At 49.0% G+C, this 20,487-nt stretch overlaps 1 protein-coding gene across 1 annotated transcript in view; it reads right to left on the bottom strand.

Moving 5' to 3' along the window:
- SLC29A3 (solute carrier family 29 member 3) overlaps nucleotides 1-8,253 on the bottom strand; it is a 35,601-nt gene extending 27,348 nt beyond the window's left edge. The window contains exons 1-2 of the mRNA XM_080937631.1: nucleotides 8,182-8,253; nucleotides 5,895-6,193 (exon numbers count right to left, since the gene is read on the bottom strand). Of these exons, the coding sequence (XP_080793757.1) occupies nucleotides 5,895-6,193; nucleotide 8,182 (300 nt within the window). The 5' untranslated portion in view covers nucleotides 8,183-8,253. The remainder of the gene's footprint in view (nucleotides 1-5,894; nucleotides 6,194-8,181) is intronic.
- Between the last annotated feature and the right edge of the window lie 12,234 nt (nucleotides 8,254-20,487).

Below are 20,487 nucleotides of genomic sequence, written 5' to 3'. Positions count from 1 at the left end.
CTCGGCTTAGCCCCAGTTGTTGGATATGTGTTAATGGGAGTCACTTGCTGCATATGCTCAGTCTGGGTGCTACTCCCTGCAGAACTGCTACACGTCAGTGACAAAGGAAGGAGCTCATGCTTACGAAGGCTCTGCCCGGTGCAAGATGCCTGCTAAACACCGCAGGACTAATAGCCGACTCGGTGCCCCTAGACAAAGGCTCAGTAGAGGCTGCTGCTGTGGCCTGCTTCAGTGAAGGCCTCAGGACACATGTGGTAAAAACTGTCAGGCCTTCTTCCTCATGGTTTCAGAGCATGCTACTGGCTCAGAGACCTAGGGCCACAGAGCACGCTGCATCCTTGTCATACAACAGACAGGGATGTGACTGGGGTCTCCCAGCTGCCCCATGGAACCGGGAGGCAGTGCAGGCCCTGCTTTCTCCAGGTTTAGAGAACCGGTGATATAAATGTCCCAAACTCTTCTCACTTCTTCACAAAGGGCAGGTTCCTGGGCCTGTCCGAGCCTCACAGAGGTTCATAGAAAGCAAGAGGCCAAGAGGCCCCTTCCTTTCTCAGGGCTTCCTATGATCTTGCTTTCTGTTCCCCTTAACAATACCTATCCTGGGGCTCCATAGGCCCCACTGGTTCTGCCTTAAGCCCTGCAAAGAGGAAGAGGACCATGTAACCCTCTTCCTAGCCACACTCAGTAGGCTCTCCAGTCCCATTCACGATGAACATCTCTTGACACAGGGTTAAGACCATCTCTGGCTGACATATATATAGCTTGGAGATGACACAGATACACTGAACAATCAACTAAGCTCAATGCACTTACATTAGCCAAGCCTCTGCCAACCCCCAGCCCCCACAGCCTCTAGAGCACAGGCCCAGCCCCCTTGCTATGTAAGGGTCCCGTCAGGACTCCCAGGTTCTCTATTATAGCAGTGGTTGTTCCTTGGACTTCCAGGTAGGGTTGTCCTAGTTGTCCAAGCAGGAAAGAGGTTTGCCACCCACCGCCAGGTTCGTCAACTTGACTTTCACTGGAAGGAGTTCTCTGAGGAGGCTCCCTGCAGTCTCCGGCTCTAGCACAGCCAGCTCACTTAATGATAATTGTTTTTTGCCCCACTAAGTGCTTGGCTTTGATCTTGGTTCTTCACTGGTTACAAAGCTGGGCATGTGTGTACCCAAGTGAGTCAGAGCTGGGTGGGTGTGTACTTTGTAGCGACTCCCTGGTGACTCCACTGTGGTGAGACAGGAACAGTCAGGACACAGTGATTATGGCTGGGGCTCTAGCTTGGCCTAAATCTCAGTTCTGTCACTTGCTAGCAAATGACCTTGGGCTGGTGGCCTCAAACCCAGGAGCCTCAGTTTTCCCATCTGGAAATTGGGGACGAAACACTAATCCGTCAGGGTAGTCTATGGATGATGGGTGGCAAGTCATGGCGTGGGTGGGAACAAACGTGGCGGGGACTCAGTCAGCAGATCGCCAACAAGCCCTCTGCTAACCCTTTTTCCAGTTCCTCTTTTTGAAGTCTGTTTGTCCTGGGATCTTTTAACCCTGGAGTGGAGTGCCTGTCCTTGGTTATATGGGCAGTTCCTGTGTGGTACTGTCCTATAGCTAGGCAGTTGGTGTAAATACTGGACTGGGACCCCCCACCTGGAACCAGGTAAACTTGACCTTCCCTAGGGAGAAGACTCATTCAACATCTATAGCAACCCATCTGAAAGGTGGGCCGGCCACAGTGATCCCAGATCTTTCCCTCCCTTAGATCAGGATACACTTTCCTCCTAGACCATGTGCTAACCCATTCCAGACATCCTTGTGACATATTACCATATGCCAAGCACCAACCAGATGCTTCCCGGTGTACGTCCTGAGGGTTGACAGCACAGTGAGAAGACAATCCTCCTGGTCGGTTATCTGGATCCTGCATCCCTTGCTGTCTAGGGAGGCTGGGCCATGCTCATCAGAGCTTGGCTTGATGCCTTGGGTTTCCTGGGGAGTGCTTGATGGAGAAGCAGCAGGTTTCTGAGGGCACAGAGGTAAACCTGTGGCCCAGAGAGAGCCTGGAGGTTCTCAGGGAGTACCCACAGAATTGAGCTGTTTCTCTCCCATCTGGGACAGAGAGGGACTGATTTCTGCTGTTCTGAGCCTAGGAGACCCCATCTAAGCTGCAGCAGGAGTTGAGAGTAGCTGAGGAGTCTTCCCAATAGGAAGGACCACCCATACCACACCCACAGACACACATACGCACAGGCACACACACAGGCACAGACACACATGTAGACACACACAGACCCACATATACAGATACACACACTCAGACATACATACATACATAAATGCACAGACATACACACAGACACACACAGTCTCTCTCTCTCTCACACACACACATACACAGTCAGATATACACACATACAGACATAGTCACTTGGGCTTCAAAGTCAAGTGAGAAGGCATCCTGGCCGCAGCCCACAGCAGCCTCCTACACAGCAGTCTCAGGGTACGTCCAGTCTGTGATCATCCACCCACCCAAAGTTCCCATTGCTATTCTCTCCAGCCCTGCCTGACTGTGTGATTTGGGGCAGGTTGCTTAACCTCTCAGAGCTTCTGGCTTTCTCTATAAGAGGTTTCTCAGATCTTTCAGGGCTGTAAGAGAAAGTCCATGTCACCCTGGATTGTCTGATGGGCCTAGGAGACCAGAACCCACACAGGATCATCCCCCTGACACCCTGACCCAAGCTACCCTTGGCAATTAGTCCATTGGTGTTCTGATGGTTTTGGTCCAGAGTGGATGCCCCAAACTCCCCCAGCCTCAACTCCACTGGCTTAATCTGAGGTTCTCATTCTCGAGAACAAAGAGGGTAGGGAAGGCAGTAAGCTTTCTAAACTGGCTCCAGACCTGCTGTAGACAGAAGGAAATGATCCTGGGATGGGAGATGACCCAGAAGATGACACACAGGGGAAGGCTGTCAACATTCCTATTGGGCCAGATTCCTCCATCCTAGCAACATGCTGAAGAGGAACAGACTGTCTGCCATCCTCTCTCAGTGGCCCTCAGGACACAGGACAGAGCGGGGCCATCAGCAAGATGGGGAGAGAGCGGGGGGGGGGGGGGGGAGATGGGTAGCAATGGGCGCCACAGGTGAGGAGGCAAAGAAAAACAGCCCCGTCAAATGCAGAAAGCCCCACAGCATGCTTGCTTCCCCAGGCTGGCCTATGAATCGAGGGGTGACAGGTCTCTCATCTCTGATGCCAAGAGCCAGGAGCTGCGGGCAGCAGGCAGGTACTACGCCTGCACCTGCCAGTGCTTGAGAGCGGCAATAAAGTATCCTAGCAGGACCTGGAACGCTAAATGCTTGCAGCTGGGAAGGACTGCAAGCTCCGTGGCCCTTCTCTGGCAAACAGGGCTGTTGATGGATGGAGGAGGGTGGGACGGATGCACAAACAGCCTAGCCCTGGCCTGGGGGGACAGACAGATGGACGGACATGCACAGAAGTTCTGGAGAAAGTGCTGTCAGTTCCAGAGGCCTGCAGAAAACTGGATGTCCTTAGTACATAAAAGAATGAAACCAGTCCCAAGGGATGCCAGCGAGGCTGCTTATGCAATACCTGGGATGGTGCCAGGCCTTATCCCGTGACATGTAAGAATGGACCTCATTGTCACAGGATGGTAGAATGACTAGTATGTACAAGAAGAACACAGAGAAGGTGCAGGGTCCAAAGGCCATGCCGGGGGGGGGGGGGGGGGGAGGGGGCTTCCTGATGTTCACCACGCCTATCAGCCTCCCATGTAAATAAATAAGCCCTGACTCCAGGATCAGGGTGGAACAGGGCCTTTCTCAAACACCTTCTCAGGCTGCACCTGGTCCCACAGTTCCACATGGGGACAGTCATACTCTAAGTCACAGTGGTCTGTCCCTGGGGCTCCTCAGGTGCACATACGCAGTGACAGCCTTTACAGTCCCTGGAGCCACCTATGAATCCATAGGCAGGCAGGGACAGCCCCCTCCCACTTGTCAGAACGATATGGGTGGGGTGAGAGATATGCGGTGGTCATGTGAAACCTTAGAGAGCAATGTCCCTGGCTTTTAGCTTTATCAGTCAGAATCCCTGGCCTAGGTGTCATGGGTAGTTCTGGAAGTGAATGATTCAGGCACATGTGAGGTGAGGCCCTGGAGTGACGCTCACAGGTTTAGTTACCATGTGACTTTCCCCACACAAAATGAAGCCACATTCTGGAGAGCTGGTCAAGGACTCAGAGAGGCCTCCAAAGAAAGAGAAGTGAGCTACCTCTGGGGCTCTCAACAGATCCCTTCACCAGGAGCAGTTAGGCTCCTCTGAGCCCTCCTCCCATGCTAGGCCTTTACCTTGGCCCCTATGATGGTTTGGCTTTCCTTAGGGCTGATAGGGCCATGGCCATAATGGAGGGAACATTGCCATGGTGACCTGTGAATGATCTGTATCCTCAGAGCAGGGAACTAAAACAAAGGATTCTTTAGTCAGTACCTCTTTCCTGGAGTGGTTCCTGCTCACCCTTCAAACCCACCTGCTCCAGACCACAGTGATCTGAGTGTGTCCCCAGGGCTCTGCTCCCCCCTGGTTTAGCGTTGGCGTGTGAACTGAGTGTCCCCTGAACTCTTCTTTCCAGAAATACACTCCCCACCGGGATGGATTAAGAGGATGGAAAGGGAATCCAACTATGATGTCTAGAGGGGACTGTGGTTAGTCACACGGTAGAGCGCCCCCACCCCCAGTTGAATCCCGATGGCTGTATGAGTAGACAGAAGGGGACCAGACTCACATACACACATCTCCCTCTTCCCTCTCACAAGATGCCCTGTGCCACCCGAAAGATACCACTAACAAGAAAGCCATCATCAAACACAGCCTCTCAACCTAGAGCCATAACCAAGAGCCAAAATAATCTTGTTTTTCAAAGCGAACAGATCACCCCCTACCAGGCCTGTGGTACTTTACTCTTAGCCACATGAATACGTTGGATTCTCTGTCTCCCCTAGCTATTGGGCAACCAGTAGAGCAAGGATGATATAAAACAATGCTTAATGACTATATTTGACCTCTCTCTCTCTCTGTCTTTCTCTGTCTCTCTCTGTCTCTCTCTGTCTCTCTCTCTCTCTCTCTCTCTCTCTGTGTGTGTGTGTGTGTGTGTGTGTGTGTGTGTGTGTGTAGGGCATATTAGCATGTGTGGAGTCTTGGTTTTAAGCACTAGAACACACAAAAAGACTACATTTTCCAGTCTTCTATGTACTGATAGAGTCACGTGATTGAATTTGGCCCAATAAGATGTAAAGAGAAGGAAGGTACAACTTCTCGGAAGTATTCTTACAAGCAACAGGCATTCCCTCCTTTCTCTCTTCCTAAAGATATAATATAATGGCTGGAGCTTCATCAGTCATCTTGGACCACGAGGCGACCTTGGATTCGATAACTACATGTACGAAAGCGACAAGTTGAAAGTGACAGAAAAATGACCTTCCCTTGCCTTAGCTACTGCTGTTTGGAATTTTCTGTAAGTTCACAGCTGCCTTGATGCTGTAAGAGTCACATCCTCAGATTGCTGGGGGCAAAGATTCTGTGCTCTCCATATGCACCACCACACAGTGCAGAGAACCATCATATCTGTCCTCCTCCCGTGGACAACAGCAGGCGGTCTGAAGTATGGGTTGGTTCTGCCCATCTCCATCCCATCAGCCTCAGGAGGTATGAGACCAGGCCTGCCTGGGTTCTGCATAGTGCAGAGTCTAGGACCCAGTGTGTTCTTTCTACTGTGTGCACACTAACTGAATCAACACTCAGATTCTCAGCATACAAGCAGCCTCTTTCCCCTAAGGATGGCCAGGCTCTGGACTGCCTGCTTCCCTTCCCCTTGTGAGGGAAACAGCCCTTACCAGGATGTCTGCGTCCTCGGGGTCCTTCCCGGACGCTAGGCTGGAACAGTTTCGAAGTTTAAATGCCCAGTATTCTTTGGCAGTGACAAAAAAGTTCCAGGGCAGTAGGCCCCCAATTCCCAGGCTGAAGAAGATGATATAGGCACCATTGAAGCGGTCCTCCGGCCTCTGCAGGCCTGGGGCTGGGTAGTCTAGTAGTTTCCCCAGCAGGGCTTCCTGGTCAGCTTCATGACGGTTGTTCGGGGCTCTGTAGACAGCATTTGAGCTGTGGTATACACTGTCCTCAGAGGCAAAGGCCACTGTGAAAGCAGAGAGAGACACAGATAGGGCAGGTGAATGAGCGGGCATCGAGGCTGGGGACTGAAATATCCTAGAAGACATCTCTTATTCATGCTGTCCCCAGAGTCTGGCTAGAGAGCTTCCAGTCTTGGGATCAGGAAGAAAGACAAAAATCCAACTAGAAGAAAAGGCTATGAGAACTGGCGTGACTTCAGAGGTCAATCCAACTACGCAAGGACAACACAGGCAACGCATAAGGCAGTGTGAGCATCACTGCAGGTGTGGACTAAGACAAGCAGTGCAGAAGGGCAAGCCTGGGCTAAAGGCTTTTCCATAGAAAAAGGAACCCTTAATGGGAACAAGCATACCTTGGAACAGTGGGTGTCTTTGGGGGGAGACTGGGACAGGGAGGGAGCATCACTGTTAATTTGTGTGTGTGTGTGCGTACACCTTTTGAATTTGAACAATATGTGTTAGCTGTTCAATCAAGTAGCCCGCAAGTGTGCATATACCTACAGTGCAGTAACACTCTAGAGGTGGAGGCAGGAAGCCCAGGATTCAAGGTCAGCCTTGCTATATAAAGAGTTTAAGGGCTAACCTGGACTAAGTGAGACCTTGTCTCACAAAGAAACAACTGCAGGACTTCAGAATGCCAGTGTGTGAACCATGACAGCGGAGTATAGTGAGGAATCTGAGGCTCAGAAAGTTCGAGCCACTTGGCTAAGTTACAGTGGCATGAAATATACAGTGTCTGGCCCCCCTGGGGATTCCCCAGCTTCATCTCCCCCCACCAGAGATAATCTGGGAGTATGACTCTATCTGCTGGCTCCAAGTCCCTCCTAAAGGCTTCCTTCGGCAAGAAGCTATGAGCAGAGATGTCCTAAGGGGGCTGAGTCTCATCAACACTGCCGTTCCCTGGTGCAGGCAGGTCAGAGGGTGTACAGTGTCCTGTCAGGCTGAGCAGGGCCCTTCTATAGCCTTAATTTACACGGAGACCAAAGATGACCATCTGCCTAGACAGGGCTCCTACACAACACAAACATACTAAAATTGTTTTTTAAAAAAAATAACGTATTTAAAATTATTGTTTTAAAAAAATGTAAACAGAATCTGGAGTTATATCTCTCATGAGTGAGACATATCTTCCTCCCTCTTATCTCAAAGGACCTGAGTTCAGTTCCAGGCACCCTAGTCAAGTAGCTCCTGCTTTAACTTTTAACTCCTGCTCTAGGAGACTCTGTATCCTCCTGTAGCTTTTGTGGGCACCCGAAAGAACGGCACATACCCACACAAAGACACACACACACACACACACACACACACACACACACATAACCATGAACTACAGAGGCCTGGCATGAACCATCAGAGAACTGGTAAGGAACCGTCCCATTTCCAGTTCAGGCTAGGAGGGTGGGTACAGGGCTCAGCGTGGGTCACCCAGACCCACAAGGGGCCCAAGTCCCTTCTCAGCTACTATGTCTGTTCATTAAGGACCATTCAGCCTTGACCAAGCATCTGAAGTTGCCAGGGATCATCTCTAACCGGGTCACGGGCGGTGCAGTGGACTGAGCAAAGCCTTATTACTCTTTATACTCTTTATAAAAGGTAGCTGTGGTTTTGGATGAATAGAGAAAGACAAAGAAAGGAGGGGAGGCAGAAAACTTCCCCGGGCCAGGCTGCCCCTACCACTGCCCCTGCCTGGGGTAAGGGCCAGTCAGAACTAGAAAGGATGGGAGTATGGGGACTGAAAACATGCCTGGCCAAGCAAAGTGCCTCGATGGCTCCTGGGGACACAGGCTGGAGACCAAGAGCGAGCCAGACAGTAGGCTAAGGCAAGTCCTCTCTGCAGAGGCAGCTGTGGCACTCGATCCGGACCCGCAAAGCCTTCTGGATCCATTGGGCTGACTCGTCCCTACACGCAGGACAGAGAAAGGCGGGATGGCCAGGCTCAGCCTCGGGAAGGGAAGACCCAGCCAAGCATGAGGGTCGCTGCACCCGCACTTACTGTCGCTGCCGCTGCTACCTCCACCAGGTCCCAGGCGCCGGACCACTGCGACCAGAGCTCAGCCAGGCCGGGCTCCGCCCTTGCTCTCCCAGCCCCGCCCTCCCTTTCTCATTTCGCCCCGCCCCGCCCAGCGCTTCCGGGTTTGCTGACTCCTCCCCTGGGCCCCGCCCCCCACGCGCGCCTCCGCCTGTTGTAGGACAGTAACTGCTGGCGTCCTATTGCTAGTCGCAAAAACTGAGGCTCTGGGCCACCTCCTGCCCTGACTCCCTGTTAGTTCCACCGCTTGAGACCTGGGAGGATTTCCCGCCCCGCGCCTCGCTCCCTAGGGTGCTCCACCAGTCCCTGACACCCCGCCCCCAGTACTTCCAGAGCAGGATGCACCACCAGGAGGAGCTTGGCTTCCCAGCCTAGTTGGAAAGACTCAGATCTTGAAGTTATTTGGTGGCAGTGAGCAAGGCCAACTCTCAGAGCAGGTGTGTGTAGAGGGGCAATCCAGATGCCAAACCTGCAGAACAGAAACTTTTGGGAGACTCTGAAATCAAAGTTCAGGAGAGAGCGGAAATGGCTCAGGTGCTCCGAAGGGCAGGACAGAGCACAGTGAGGATTAAGGAGCAGACCTTCGTTTTTTGTTTTGAGGAAAAAAAAAAGTGGGGAATTTAGAATGTGTACGCCTGTCTCCTGGGATTAAAGGTGTGTACCAACCACCACACCCGGATTTAAGCTTTTCTTTACCTAGAACTGGTGGTTCTGTCTCAGGCTGGCCTTGAACTCAGAGATCTGTTTGTCTTTGCCTCCTGAGATTAAAAGTTTGCACTAAATTTCCTGGAGCTAATTTAGCTGGGTGGGATCTTGTCCCAAAGTCATTACTCCCTTAATTCAATTTGATATCCTTGAAAACAGGATTCAGATCCATTTCACTTCCTGGTGTCCCTTTAATATTCGAACCATAAGTTTTGTATTTTTCCTTTCTTCTCAGCTTGCTCCTTTTCATTAAAATGCTCTTCATAAGAGTGAACTTTAGTACACAGCAGAATTTACACCAAACTGTTTTGAGACTTCCTTTTTCAAATCAATTAATCTAAATCTCTTCACCTTAACCTCAGGCAGCCTCTCTGGACAAGGGCAAAAAGCAGTCAGGTTCTTCACCAAAATACCAAAAACCAGTCTCTGGGTCACATACTGAAATTCACTGAAACTCTTGGGCCAAATTGGCACAATTCAAATCACTGTCAGTAACAAAGTCTTCCATATTCCTATAGGATTGCCCATTAAGCCCCACTTAAAGCATTCCAAGGCTTTCCAAACCCAAAGTCCCCAAATTCACATTCTTCCAAACAAAAGCATGGTCAGGCCTATCATAGCAACACCCCAGTTCCTGGTACCAACTTCTGTCTTACTTTGGGTTTTACTGCTGTGAACAGACACCATGAGCAAGGCAAGTCTTATAAGAACAACATTTAATTGGGGCTGGCTTACAGGTTCAGAGGTTCAGTCCATTATCACCAAGGCAGGAACATAGCAGCATCCAGTCAGGCATGGTGCAGGAGGAGCTGAGAGTTCTACAACGTCATCCAAAGGAAGCCAGGAACAGACTGAGGAATCGCTTTCTAACCAAGCCCATACTACTGGGGGTGACCTGAGGGAACCAAGACTCTTTCTCCATTGACCTGCCAGGGGCGTGGGCTTGGAGATGCTCACCTACCACCCTCCCTTGGGAGGATCTGGGGTTCAGACCCACCTCAGCTACATGGTGAGTTTGAGATCAGCCCAAACTACTTGAGACCCTGGTGGTGTTGGGGGTGCAAGATACACGCCTGTCCTTACAGATCACCCAAGGAGAGGAGGTAGAGACAGGAGGGGAATAGAAAAGGGGAGAGCAGGAGTTGGCTGATGTCCTGGGATAGACCCAAGAAAGCATGGACACAAACAAGCTGGTGTGGGCTAGTCGCAGGGACCATCTGGGGACTTTCTGGTGCCAGAGCTTAGTAGGGCTTTTTTTTATGTGTAGAGGGGAGGAAAAAAATTAGATTTTTTTTCCCCTACCCATCATGGTTCCTAGTTGGTAAAGGATCCCTAACATCAAACACGGAAGAAAAAAAATCACACGCTTTTAATAATGTGTAATATAGACACATAAACACATGCACACTCACACAACACATACACACTCACATACATGCACACTTTCATACATACTCATATCTATGTATACATGCACCCATCACACACATACACACAAACACATGTGAGTGAGGCTCAGAGAATTGAGTCTCTGTCTCTCTGTCTCTCTGTCTCTGTCTCTCCACTACAAACCCTTGTGTTTTAGACTGACTTTCAGTAGATTGAAGAGAGGGAGCTGCTCTGCTAAGTGTGAAACCCTGAGAGTATATCTCAAAACATGGCCTAAATACCAGTGTCAACTGAAAGGGGAACAAGGGGGGACTGCAATGTAGCTCTGTGGGAGACTGGAAGCTAGCATGCTACAGACTCTGGGCACATCCCCTACAGGGCACTGAGTGGGCAAAGCTCACCTCGGGATCAAAAAAGGCCAGCAAACAAGAAGGTAGCCTGAGTAGTTATCCTTGTCTCCTTGTGACCTTAGCTGTGATGAAACCCCGGGAGTCAAACTGACTTGGGAAGGAAAGGGTTAATTACATCTTAACCTTCCACTAAAGACAGGAAGCTGGAAGCAAGAAAGACACCAGGAAAAAACTGAGGCTTACAGGACTTGCTCTCAGTGGCTTGCTCAGTGGTGTGTGCATGTGTGTGTGTGTGTGTATGTGTGTGTGTGAGAGAGAGAGAAAGAGAGAGAGACACAGACAGACAGACAGACAGACAGACAGAGAGGGTTTCTCTGTGTAATCCTGGCTATCCTGGAACTCTCTCTGTAGGAGATCTACCTACCTCTGCCTCCTACAAGTACTGGTATAAAAGGTGTGTGCCACCACCACCTGGTGCTCAGCCTTATATCTTATACAATTGAAAACCACCTGTCCAGGGGTGGCCCCGCCCAGAGTGGACTGGACCCTCACATCAATCATTAATCAAGAAAATGTTCCACAAGCCAATCTAATGGTGGCTATTCTTCAACTAGGAGTTCCTCTACAGATCTGTTTGGGTTTGTGTCAAGTTCGCAAAAACTAACCATCACACTGGGAATGGAGGGCCACCCTTCCAAGAAGAGCCCTTCCTTACAGATAGAAAGTTCTCCTACCAAAGGGTAGCTTTTTCTACCATGTGTCTTAGTAAGGGTTACTGTTGCTGTGATGAAACACCATGACCAAAGCAAACTTGGGAAGAAAAGGGTTTATTTGGTTTCTATATCAGTTTACCTCCAAAGAAGTTGGAACCTAAGCAAGACAAGAATGTGGAGGTAGGAGCTGATTCAGAGGCCATGGAGGGTGCTGCTTCCTGGCTTGCTCAGTCTGCTTTCTTACAGAACCCATGACCACTAGCCTAGGGATAGCACTGCCCACAGTGGGCTGGGCCTTCCCCATCTATTACTAATTAATAAAATGCCCTACCAGCTTGCCTTATCTTACAGAGGCATTTTCTTAATTGATGTCCCTCCTCTCAGATGACTGTAGCTTGTGTCAAGTTGACAAAAAACTAGCCAGCATACCACACGTCTCTTCAGTTTCTCAAAATAACTAACTCAAAACAATCCTTATGTTAAAGAGGCATCTTTTGGTTTGGCTGCTTCTGGTCTCCTAATGTCTTAGTTTGGGGTAGCCTGTCTTGGTCCCATCAGTGTCTGTGCATGGGACAGCCATACTTTGTGTTCTGAGGGCTTGCAGAGTGCCTGGGACATTGCAGCTGAGGAGTGTCTATGACAGCCACCACTGAAGCATGAGCATTGTCAGACCAGGGAAAGAGTTTCCGGCAAGTTGGTTCTTACACACACGGGGAAAAGGAAGAGGAAAGCGAGGTGTCCTGGTTGGGGCTATCATTGCTGTTATAAAACACGAGATGCCATAACCAGAGCAACCTGGGGAGACAACGGTTTATTCGGAGTCTGCTTTCAACATCACAGTTCGTCACCAAAGCACATCAGGACTGGAATTCAGACAGGGAGAAACCTGGAGGCAGGAGCTGATGCAAGATTATGAAGGGATGCTGCTTATTGGCTTGCTCATCACGGCTTGCTCAGCCTGCTCTCTTAGAACCCAGGACCACCAGCCATCACGGGCTGGATCCTTCTCCATCAATCATTAGGAAAATTCCTTAGGGCTAGATCTTATAGAGACTTTTCTTTCTTTTTTTTTTCTTTTTCTTTCTTTCTTTCTTTCTTTCTTTCTTTTTTTTTTTTTTTTTTTTTGAACTGAGGCTCCTTCCTTTCAGATAACTCTAGCTTGTATCAAGTGGACACAATGTAGCCAGCAGAGATGGGAACAGATGGAGAAAAGGAGGCAGTCTTGGTTTGCTTTCTATTGTGCTGTGATAAACATCACTACCAAAAGCAACTTGGGAAAGAATGGGTTTAGTTGCTTTAAATGTTCCAGTCGCACACAGTCCATATGTAGGGAAGTCAGAGCAGAAACTCAGGAGACAGGAGTAACTCCTGGAGGCAGGAACTGAAACAGAAGCCATTGAGTGAAGTAGCCTTCTGGTTTTCTCAGCTTGCCTTTAATACAGGCCAGGATCACCTACAAGGCTTGGCTGTAAAAGTATTTTATTGGCCTAATGTAATTGTTGTCTCAGATTCTTACTGCCTCCATCTGCTAACCTAGGCCTAGTCCTGGAAGCTTTTAGCCTGTGTACAGTCTTATCCAGGCCTAGATGTTTTCAGCTTTTGAGAATTCCTGCTGAATTTCAAGCTCTCCTTTCCTAGGTTGTTTATTTTATTTTATTTTATTTTATTTTATTTTTGAGTACTGGCTGGCTGGTCAACTCAGCTGTTCTGGCTCAAACTCCTCTCCACACTGACTGATTCAATCTGGCTTTTCTAGGCTTCTCCCGAATTGCTCTGCTTGGCCTCATACTAACTTTCCCAATCTGTTCCAATCCACAGGCTTCCTCTCATTCTTTGGCTTGTTCTGTCTTCACCTGTGTCTAGCTTGTTCTCTCTCTCTCTCTCCCTCTCTCTCTCTCTCTCTCTCTCTCTCTCTCTCTCTCTCTCTCTGCATTCTAACTCAGTACAACTATCCTAGTAAAAACTGCCTCCTCCTTCCTCTATGCATTGCTCTCTCTTAAGTGGCCTCTCTTGTCTCTCTGTTCTTGTGAGAGTTGGGCAGATCTGATTCTATCAAATCTTTCTCTGATTCATCACTTTGTCTGCCCCTCAATTAGACATCGCTTTCAAATATGGCTGCTTCCTTCTACAAACTAACTTTACCTTTGTTGTTTTGGACTATGTACTAAGGGCACGTCTGCAATCCAGACGTGATTTAATCCTCAGCCAAAAGGATTAAAGGGGTGTATGTGTGTGTGTGTGTGTGTGTGTGTGTGTTACCAATAAGCAACACAATCTCGGGGTTCACAATGTGATCAAACACTGTGCACACATGGCACTGTCCCCAGTGGGCCAATCACTAATTAAGAAAGTGCTCCATAGATTTGCCTACAGACCAATCTGATGGAAGAGGTTTCTCAACTGAGGTTTCCTTTTTTCAGATGGAAACCTAGCTTTTTCTAGCTTGTGTCCAGTTAGCAAAAAACACACACAGTGATGGGAAATTCAGGTTGAGTGTGCCCATAAAAAAAGAAAAAGTATTTAGGCCTCATCTTCCAAGACTACAAGGTCTACAAGCTCTCCTTTTTCTGCCCTTACCAGATGTTTCAGTTTACTTTTCTGTTTCTGTGATCAAACCCCATGGACAAAGCACTTTAAGTGAAAAAGAGTTTAGGCCACTGTTCCTATTCCTGTCCATCTTGGCAGGGATACCAAGGCAGCATTAGGCAGAAGCAGCAGGTTGCATTTCACCCAAAGTCAGCAGAGAGCAGAGCATGCGTATAAAGATAGCTTTCTTTATCTTTATACAGTTCAAGATTTCCCTGGGTAGGGAATGGTGCCACTCAAAGTGGGCTGGGTGCCCCACTTCAATTAGCATAGGTTAAATAATGCATCACAGACATGGCTAAAGGCCCATTTGCCATGATTCTAACTTCTGTCTGGTTAGCAATAAACGATGATCATTATAACTACAGGTTTTTTTTGTTTTTGTTTTTTAACCACATGGTCTTTGCCCACAACTGGCCAATGTAGAACATGGGACTGTGCAGTGTACAGTCCTAAATGAGATGTCTATAGAACGTCCTTCCCTCTGAGACTCAGGGATCACAGAAAGAGCTTGGACACATGATAAAAGCCAAAGGTGACAAATGTTTGAGGCACAACAGGGATGCTGTACATATGAACTCACAGGGGTTGTGATAATATGCTGTGGTGGTTTCAATTGGTGTGACCCCCTGTAGGATGATGTCATTATAAAACAAAGTGGGTGGAGCCTATCATGAGAAGGAAAGGTAGGCGGGAAAAGTCTAGGAAAGCAGAAGAGGAGGAGAAAGGATGAGATTGGAGAGGAGGCCGCATGGAAGCAGACGTGAATGTTTTGTTGCATCTCTAAAGACCTATTTATTTATTTACTTATTATATATGAGTACACTGTCTCTGCCTTCAGACACACCAGAAGAGGGCATCAGATCTCATTACAGATGGTTGTGAGCCGCCATGTGGTTGCTGGGAATTGAACTCAGGACCTCTGGAAGAGCAGTCAGTGCTCTTAACCACTGAGCCAACTCTCCAGCCCTTCGGTGCATCTCTATATGGATAAGGTTGTTATAAATGTTTTATAAGGGATAGAATTGTACAAGATCATTTGCTTTATCTAGGTGGGAAAATTGTTTTGTAGCAATTGAATAAGAGTATTTTGGTGTGTTTGATGTGACAACTTAATTGAGTTCAAAGGGTATAGTGGTGGAATGCACAAAGCCCTCCACAACACACTAAGGGGAAGTAAGTAAAAACAACATGCAGGGGTGGGTGGAGTGACCAGCGCCTGAGTTCTTAGAAGCAGCATGGAGCCGCTAAGATACCCAGCAGTGCCATGTGGCCCTTCGGGAGCTGGCACTAGCACTCGATAAAAGGTTATCCGTAATTTAATATTTACTGCAACAGCCCCCCTCCCGTCCCCAATAGACTCCTGTGTTTGGATTCTTGGCCACAGAGAGTGGCACTACTAGGAGGTGTGGTCTTGTTGGAGGAGGTGTGGCCTTGTTGGAGGAGGTGTGGCCTTGTTGGAGGAGGTGTGGCCTTGTTGGAGGAGGTGTGGCCTTGTTGGAGGAGGTGTGGCCTTGTTGGAGGAGGTGCGGCCTTGTTAGAGGAGGTGTGGCCTTGTTAGAGAAAATGTGTCACTGTGGAGGTCTTAAATGCTCAAGCGATGCCCAGGGTGTAGAACTCTCATCTCCTTCAGCTCCATGTCTGCTCCCATGCTGCCCTGCTTCCCACCATGATGGGAAGCTGTAAGGCAGCCCCAGGTAAGTGCGTGCTTTTATAAGAGATGCCATGGTCACGCTGTCTCGTCACGGGAATAAACACCCAAGCTAACACACATGCATAAGGCCCATGCAAACTTAAGCCAGACAAAATCCAAGCCTGGGAATGGGGAAGTGGGCAGGAAGCTCCACCCCTACAGGAAGAGCTATTGACATTTGATAGATGCTGGGGGAGGGGGGGGTCAGTTTTCATTAAGGGTGTGACCCCTGGTAGGTTGACCACTCTTCAGGGCAGGCACCACACCCAAGATAATTTATACAATGCAAATTGAACTCAATGAGTTGAGAGAGAGAGAGAGAGAGAGAGAGAGAGAGAGAGAGAGAGAGAGGAGAAAGGAACCAGGATAGCATAGCAAGTTGGGTAGACAGGGAGTTGAAGTGGAGCTGGGGCTAATATGATTAAAATGCATTCTATAAAATTCTTTAAAAATTAATAAAATTATTAAAAATTTAAATTCAAAAAAGAAATCGTGTATACGTTTTCAACAAAAGTGGATGGTACTTTTCTTGTCCCACCTCCAACCAAAACAGAATAAAAAGAACAGAGCCTTTCTACGTAGTCAGTTCTGCCCAGGACTGCCAGCCTCCCCTCTCTCCCTCTTCCCCCACTTTCCCCTGGAGTACCTTCTCTGGAGTCCGCCTGACTCCAAAGGCACCCATCCCGCTTTACCGGTAGATGCTGCCACCTTGAGGTTATTTTCTGCCATTGCAACGTCCCTGTTTTAGGCTCAGCAGTCTGATTTTTTTCAGGGTTCCAGGGCCCCCAGATGAGGTGCTTGTAGATCTGATATTCCTTCAATAACTAGTTGTAATCCAAGTTCTTTCCCCAGCTGACTCCAGTCACCTGTCCTTGATACGTGCTGGTTCATCAGCTCCCTTGGAAAGTTTCAACCTCGGAAAGAATCCAGCCCTTGAGCCTTCTATCCCTGCCACACGCGGGACACCCCTTTTTTTACTTTCACCCCTTTGTCTGCTTGGAGCCCAAGGCCTTAGTATCCCCCTAAACACCAATATCTCCGCTTTCCTGGTGCCCTGGGCGGCTCACTTTGATCCCGTTTATGAGTATGTCTAGCAGTCAGGTGGGTCCACTCGAATCCATGGCTACCAACCCAAGCCAGGGCTTCCCAGCATTCCCTACGCTTCTCGGCTTCTCTTCATCTGCTTCAAACCCCACGGTCTGTCCTCCTGTTCCCACTTTACCAACTAGGGGTGTTCACCCTTCTCTCTATCCCCTACCCCAGTTCTGGATTTACAATAAGGAGGTTCCGCTACCGCTACCTTCTTAGCCTGGTTCCCTCTCTACCGCCTCTCCCAGTGACTACACAGCCCACCCCCTTTCCTACTCAGGAGCCCCCTGGACCTACTGACTCTTGTCTTTCTCACACTGTCTCCACCCCACCAACCACATTTATTTATTTATTTATTTATTTATTTATTTATTTATTTATTTATTTATTTATTTATTTGCTTTTTGACCTTCCATGTTCCAGCTTCCCATGGAATTACAACCCACATCTGTATGCAAACCTCACGTGGTGTTTGTGAACGACTGCATGTGGTAACAAGCACACCTTCCACATCCTGGCCAAGAAGCCCACCTTCTCATGGCTGCGATAAGCTCTGAGACAGAGGGAACTTGATGCAGAGCTTTCCTTGGCTCCCAGCTTGATGGCTTCCAGTCCTCTGCCATGGTGGGGAAGGCCTGGCAGGAAAAATGGTGATGCTGGTTGTTGCTGGAACCTGAGCTGGAGTCCCTGACCACAGTATAAGCAGCTTCTTACTGTGACCTTTTAGGCTTTGGTGTTGGTCTCTGTCTTAGGGTCTTAGTACTGTGAACAGATAGCGTGACCGTGGCAACTCTTCTAAAGGACAACACTTAATTGAGGCCAACTTACAGGTTCAGAGGTTCAGTCCAATATCATCATGGCAGACAAGGTGCTGGAGAAGTGGGGAATTCTACTTCTTGATCCAAGGGCAGCCAGCAGAGAATTCTATTCCACACTGGGTGGAGCTTGAACATAGGAGCCCTCAAGGCCCACCCCACACTGACAGAATCAACAAGTCTCCAGCCACTCTCCATGGGCCAAGCATTCACACACATACATGTATTCTTACTGCCACAGTCTCTGAGGGCTATCATCTTTTTGTGACAGGGGACTTATCCAAAGTGGATGCTCATGGAGCTGACCTCCAGCTCACTACAAGCCAACTACTTGAACTCTAGATCCTCCTGTGCTGGGATTAGGATTGTACATCATCACCTCTGGCTACTCTTTATCTCTAGATGGAGAAGTTGTTTACAGGTGATTCCTCTGCTAGGCTCCTCCCAGGGATTTAGCAACAGCTTACATCATCACCTGCTGGCCCACCAAGTGCAGGTGGCCTGGTGTATAAAAAAACTGGTTGTCACCCCAGCATCCCCCCATCTCTGTCCCCATGTGTCCCTGGCTGGCCTTTCTGTTATTCTCTGTCCCCTCCCCCTTCTCTGCCCTCATGGCCTGCTCCTGTCTGTCTGCCCCTACCCCTTCTTCAGATCCTCAGCCCTTCCTTTTCCCCAAACTAGCCCCCTTATACCACCTGGTCTGCCGCATGGTGTGATTTCTCAGGGAGTCACCTTGGCATGGACCCACCAGGTACCCTCGTACCCCTGCCCACTGCTGCATTATATTTCATAACAGGAGTGTCCAGGTCATTTTGGAAGGGAACTGAAGCAGATGGTGAAAGTGTGTCACAGAGATCCCAAGACACCTGCTGGGTCTTGTGTTCCTGCTCTGCTGTAGTTGAATCCACAGTATCTGAGGACTCATGGCTGCTTCCTTTCTTGTCTCGGCCGTTGTTATTTCTCTCCAGGTGCACCCAACCCATGCTCCACTCCACCTGAAGCCATGTTTGTTTCCGTCCAGGTCAGTCTACTAGCTTTTAGAAGGACAGCTTCCAGGGTCACCAGATGACTCTGGGTAAAGGCTCAGGACACACATAAGGGGTGTGTGATGGTTATGCTTGGCTCAGGGACTAGCACTATTAGGAGATGTAGCCCTGCTGGAGTAGGGGTGCCACTGTGGGTGTGGGCTTTAAGACCCTCCTTGTCCTGCTGCCTGGAAGCCAGTCTTCTCCTGGCAGCCTTCAGATGAAGATGTAGAACTCTCAGCTCTGCCTGCCCCATGTCTGCCTGGATGCTGCCATGTTCCCACCTTGATGATAATAGACTGAACCTCTGAACCTGTAAGCCAGCCCCAATTAAATGTTGTCCTTATAAGATCTGCCTTGGGGCTGGAGAGATGGCTTAGCGGTTAAGAGCACTGACTGCCTTTCCAGAGATCCTGAGTTCAATTCCCAGCAACCATATGGTGGCTTTCAACCATCGGTAATGGGGCAAGATGCCTGCTTTTGGTGTGTCTGAAGTGTACTCATATACACTTATATAAATAAAATAAATTTTAATTAAAATAAAAGAGTTGCCTTGGTAATGGCGTCTGTTCACAGCAGTAAAACCCAAAGACAGGATTGAAGAGAACCAGCTCCAGAGTTGTCCTCTGACCTCCATACTGTGGTACATGTGTGCTCTCACGCAAGCTAATAATAAATACATATTTTTAAAAGGGTCTGGAATTCTTAGTCGGTTTTCTTTTCGTTTTATGGATATTGATTCATCACCATTTGCTTCTAATGAGGATTTCTGTGACTCAGCCGAGTCTCGTTGCCATTCTCACTTCCGACCAGACGAGGGCGCGCCTGAGCTGCCCGGAGAAAAGCAGTCCAGGATCCCTGGGCGGTAGTCATCATGGAGCCAGAGCCTTCCTGGTTCTAACTGCATCGGTTTTGGGCGCCATCTAGTGGTTAGTTTCTTATTGTTCCTGTGGCCAGTCTGCCAAAATGTGACTTAGGCACCCATAGCCCAATCATCCCTGTGAACCTCGGCTGCCTCTCTGTGTCCCACGACTCAGAGGCTTGGGTGTAAGCTGCTTTAACCTCAGTCTAGGTACAAGGTTCTGAGGCTGGCTTCTGTGACCTAGAGCTAACAGTGGATTGGGAGCCCGTGTCCTCTATAAATTAGTCTGTCTTCCTTGTTTTCTCACGACTGATAGCCACTGGGCTTCGCAAGCAACCCTTATGCTGAGGACGACTTGTCCTTTCCACTCCACAGATGACCACTCTCTCTAGGCAGGGACCCTTTCTGTCCCGTCACCCCCTCCGTGTAGCATGTATAGATTTCACGTTTTATACTTGAGTTGTCCAACTTAGTTAAGCCCGGCTCATTTCCCATACCCCTAGGACATGTCCAACTCCCTGACCGATCAATAAATTCCTCTTGAATTTTCAGACAAAAGAGCTTCACCCCGGTGTCCGGGGCCTAGGAACTTACTGAATGTGTTATCGTGGGTCTTGGCTGCCCAGGTAGTGAAAGCAGACCAAGTGTGTGCATCATGTGACCTGCCCCTATACCCCATAAACACCCAGAGGACCCCTTTGTCTTGATAATTTCTCCCTCCAGACCCGCCTCACTTGCTCTCCAATTTGAAATGGCCACGGGCTTTAGGGAGTCAGAGCTGCTAAGGCCCACAGAAACCTCACACTTGAGGCTTAGCAGACCAATGTCTGGAGGCCATCACGATCCTTTATAACCAGGCCAAGGTCTCTCACTGCAAACTCAAGGGCCTGGAGGCCACAGGGGCTGGGAACTGCTAAAGTGAGGTCCACAGGGTTATGGGAACCAGCTTAAGCAGAGGTAACCATCCATCATGAAAACTAGAATATGTGCCCCTCCACCTGGCATGCACCACCTGCAGGGAGAATCTTGCAACACTGTTGCCT

The sequence above is a fragment of the Micromys minutus genome (assembly GCF_963924665.1).
Source record: "Micromys minutus genome assembly, chromosome: 25".
Lineage (NCBI taxonomy): Eukaryota > Metazoa > Chordata > Mammalia > Rodentia > Muridae > Micromys > Micromys minutus.
This window is presented reverse-complemented; position numbering and strand designations above follow the sequence as displayed.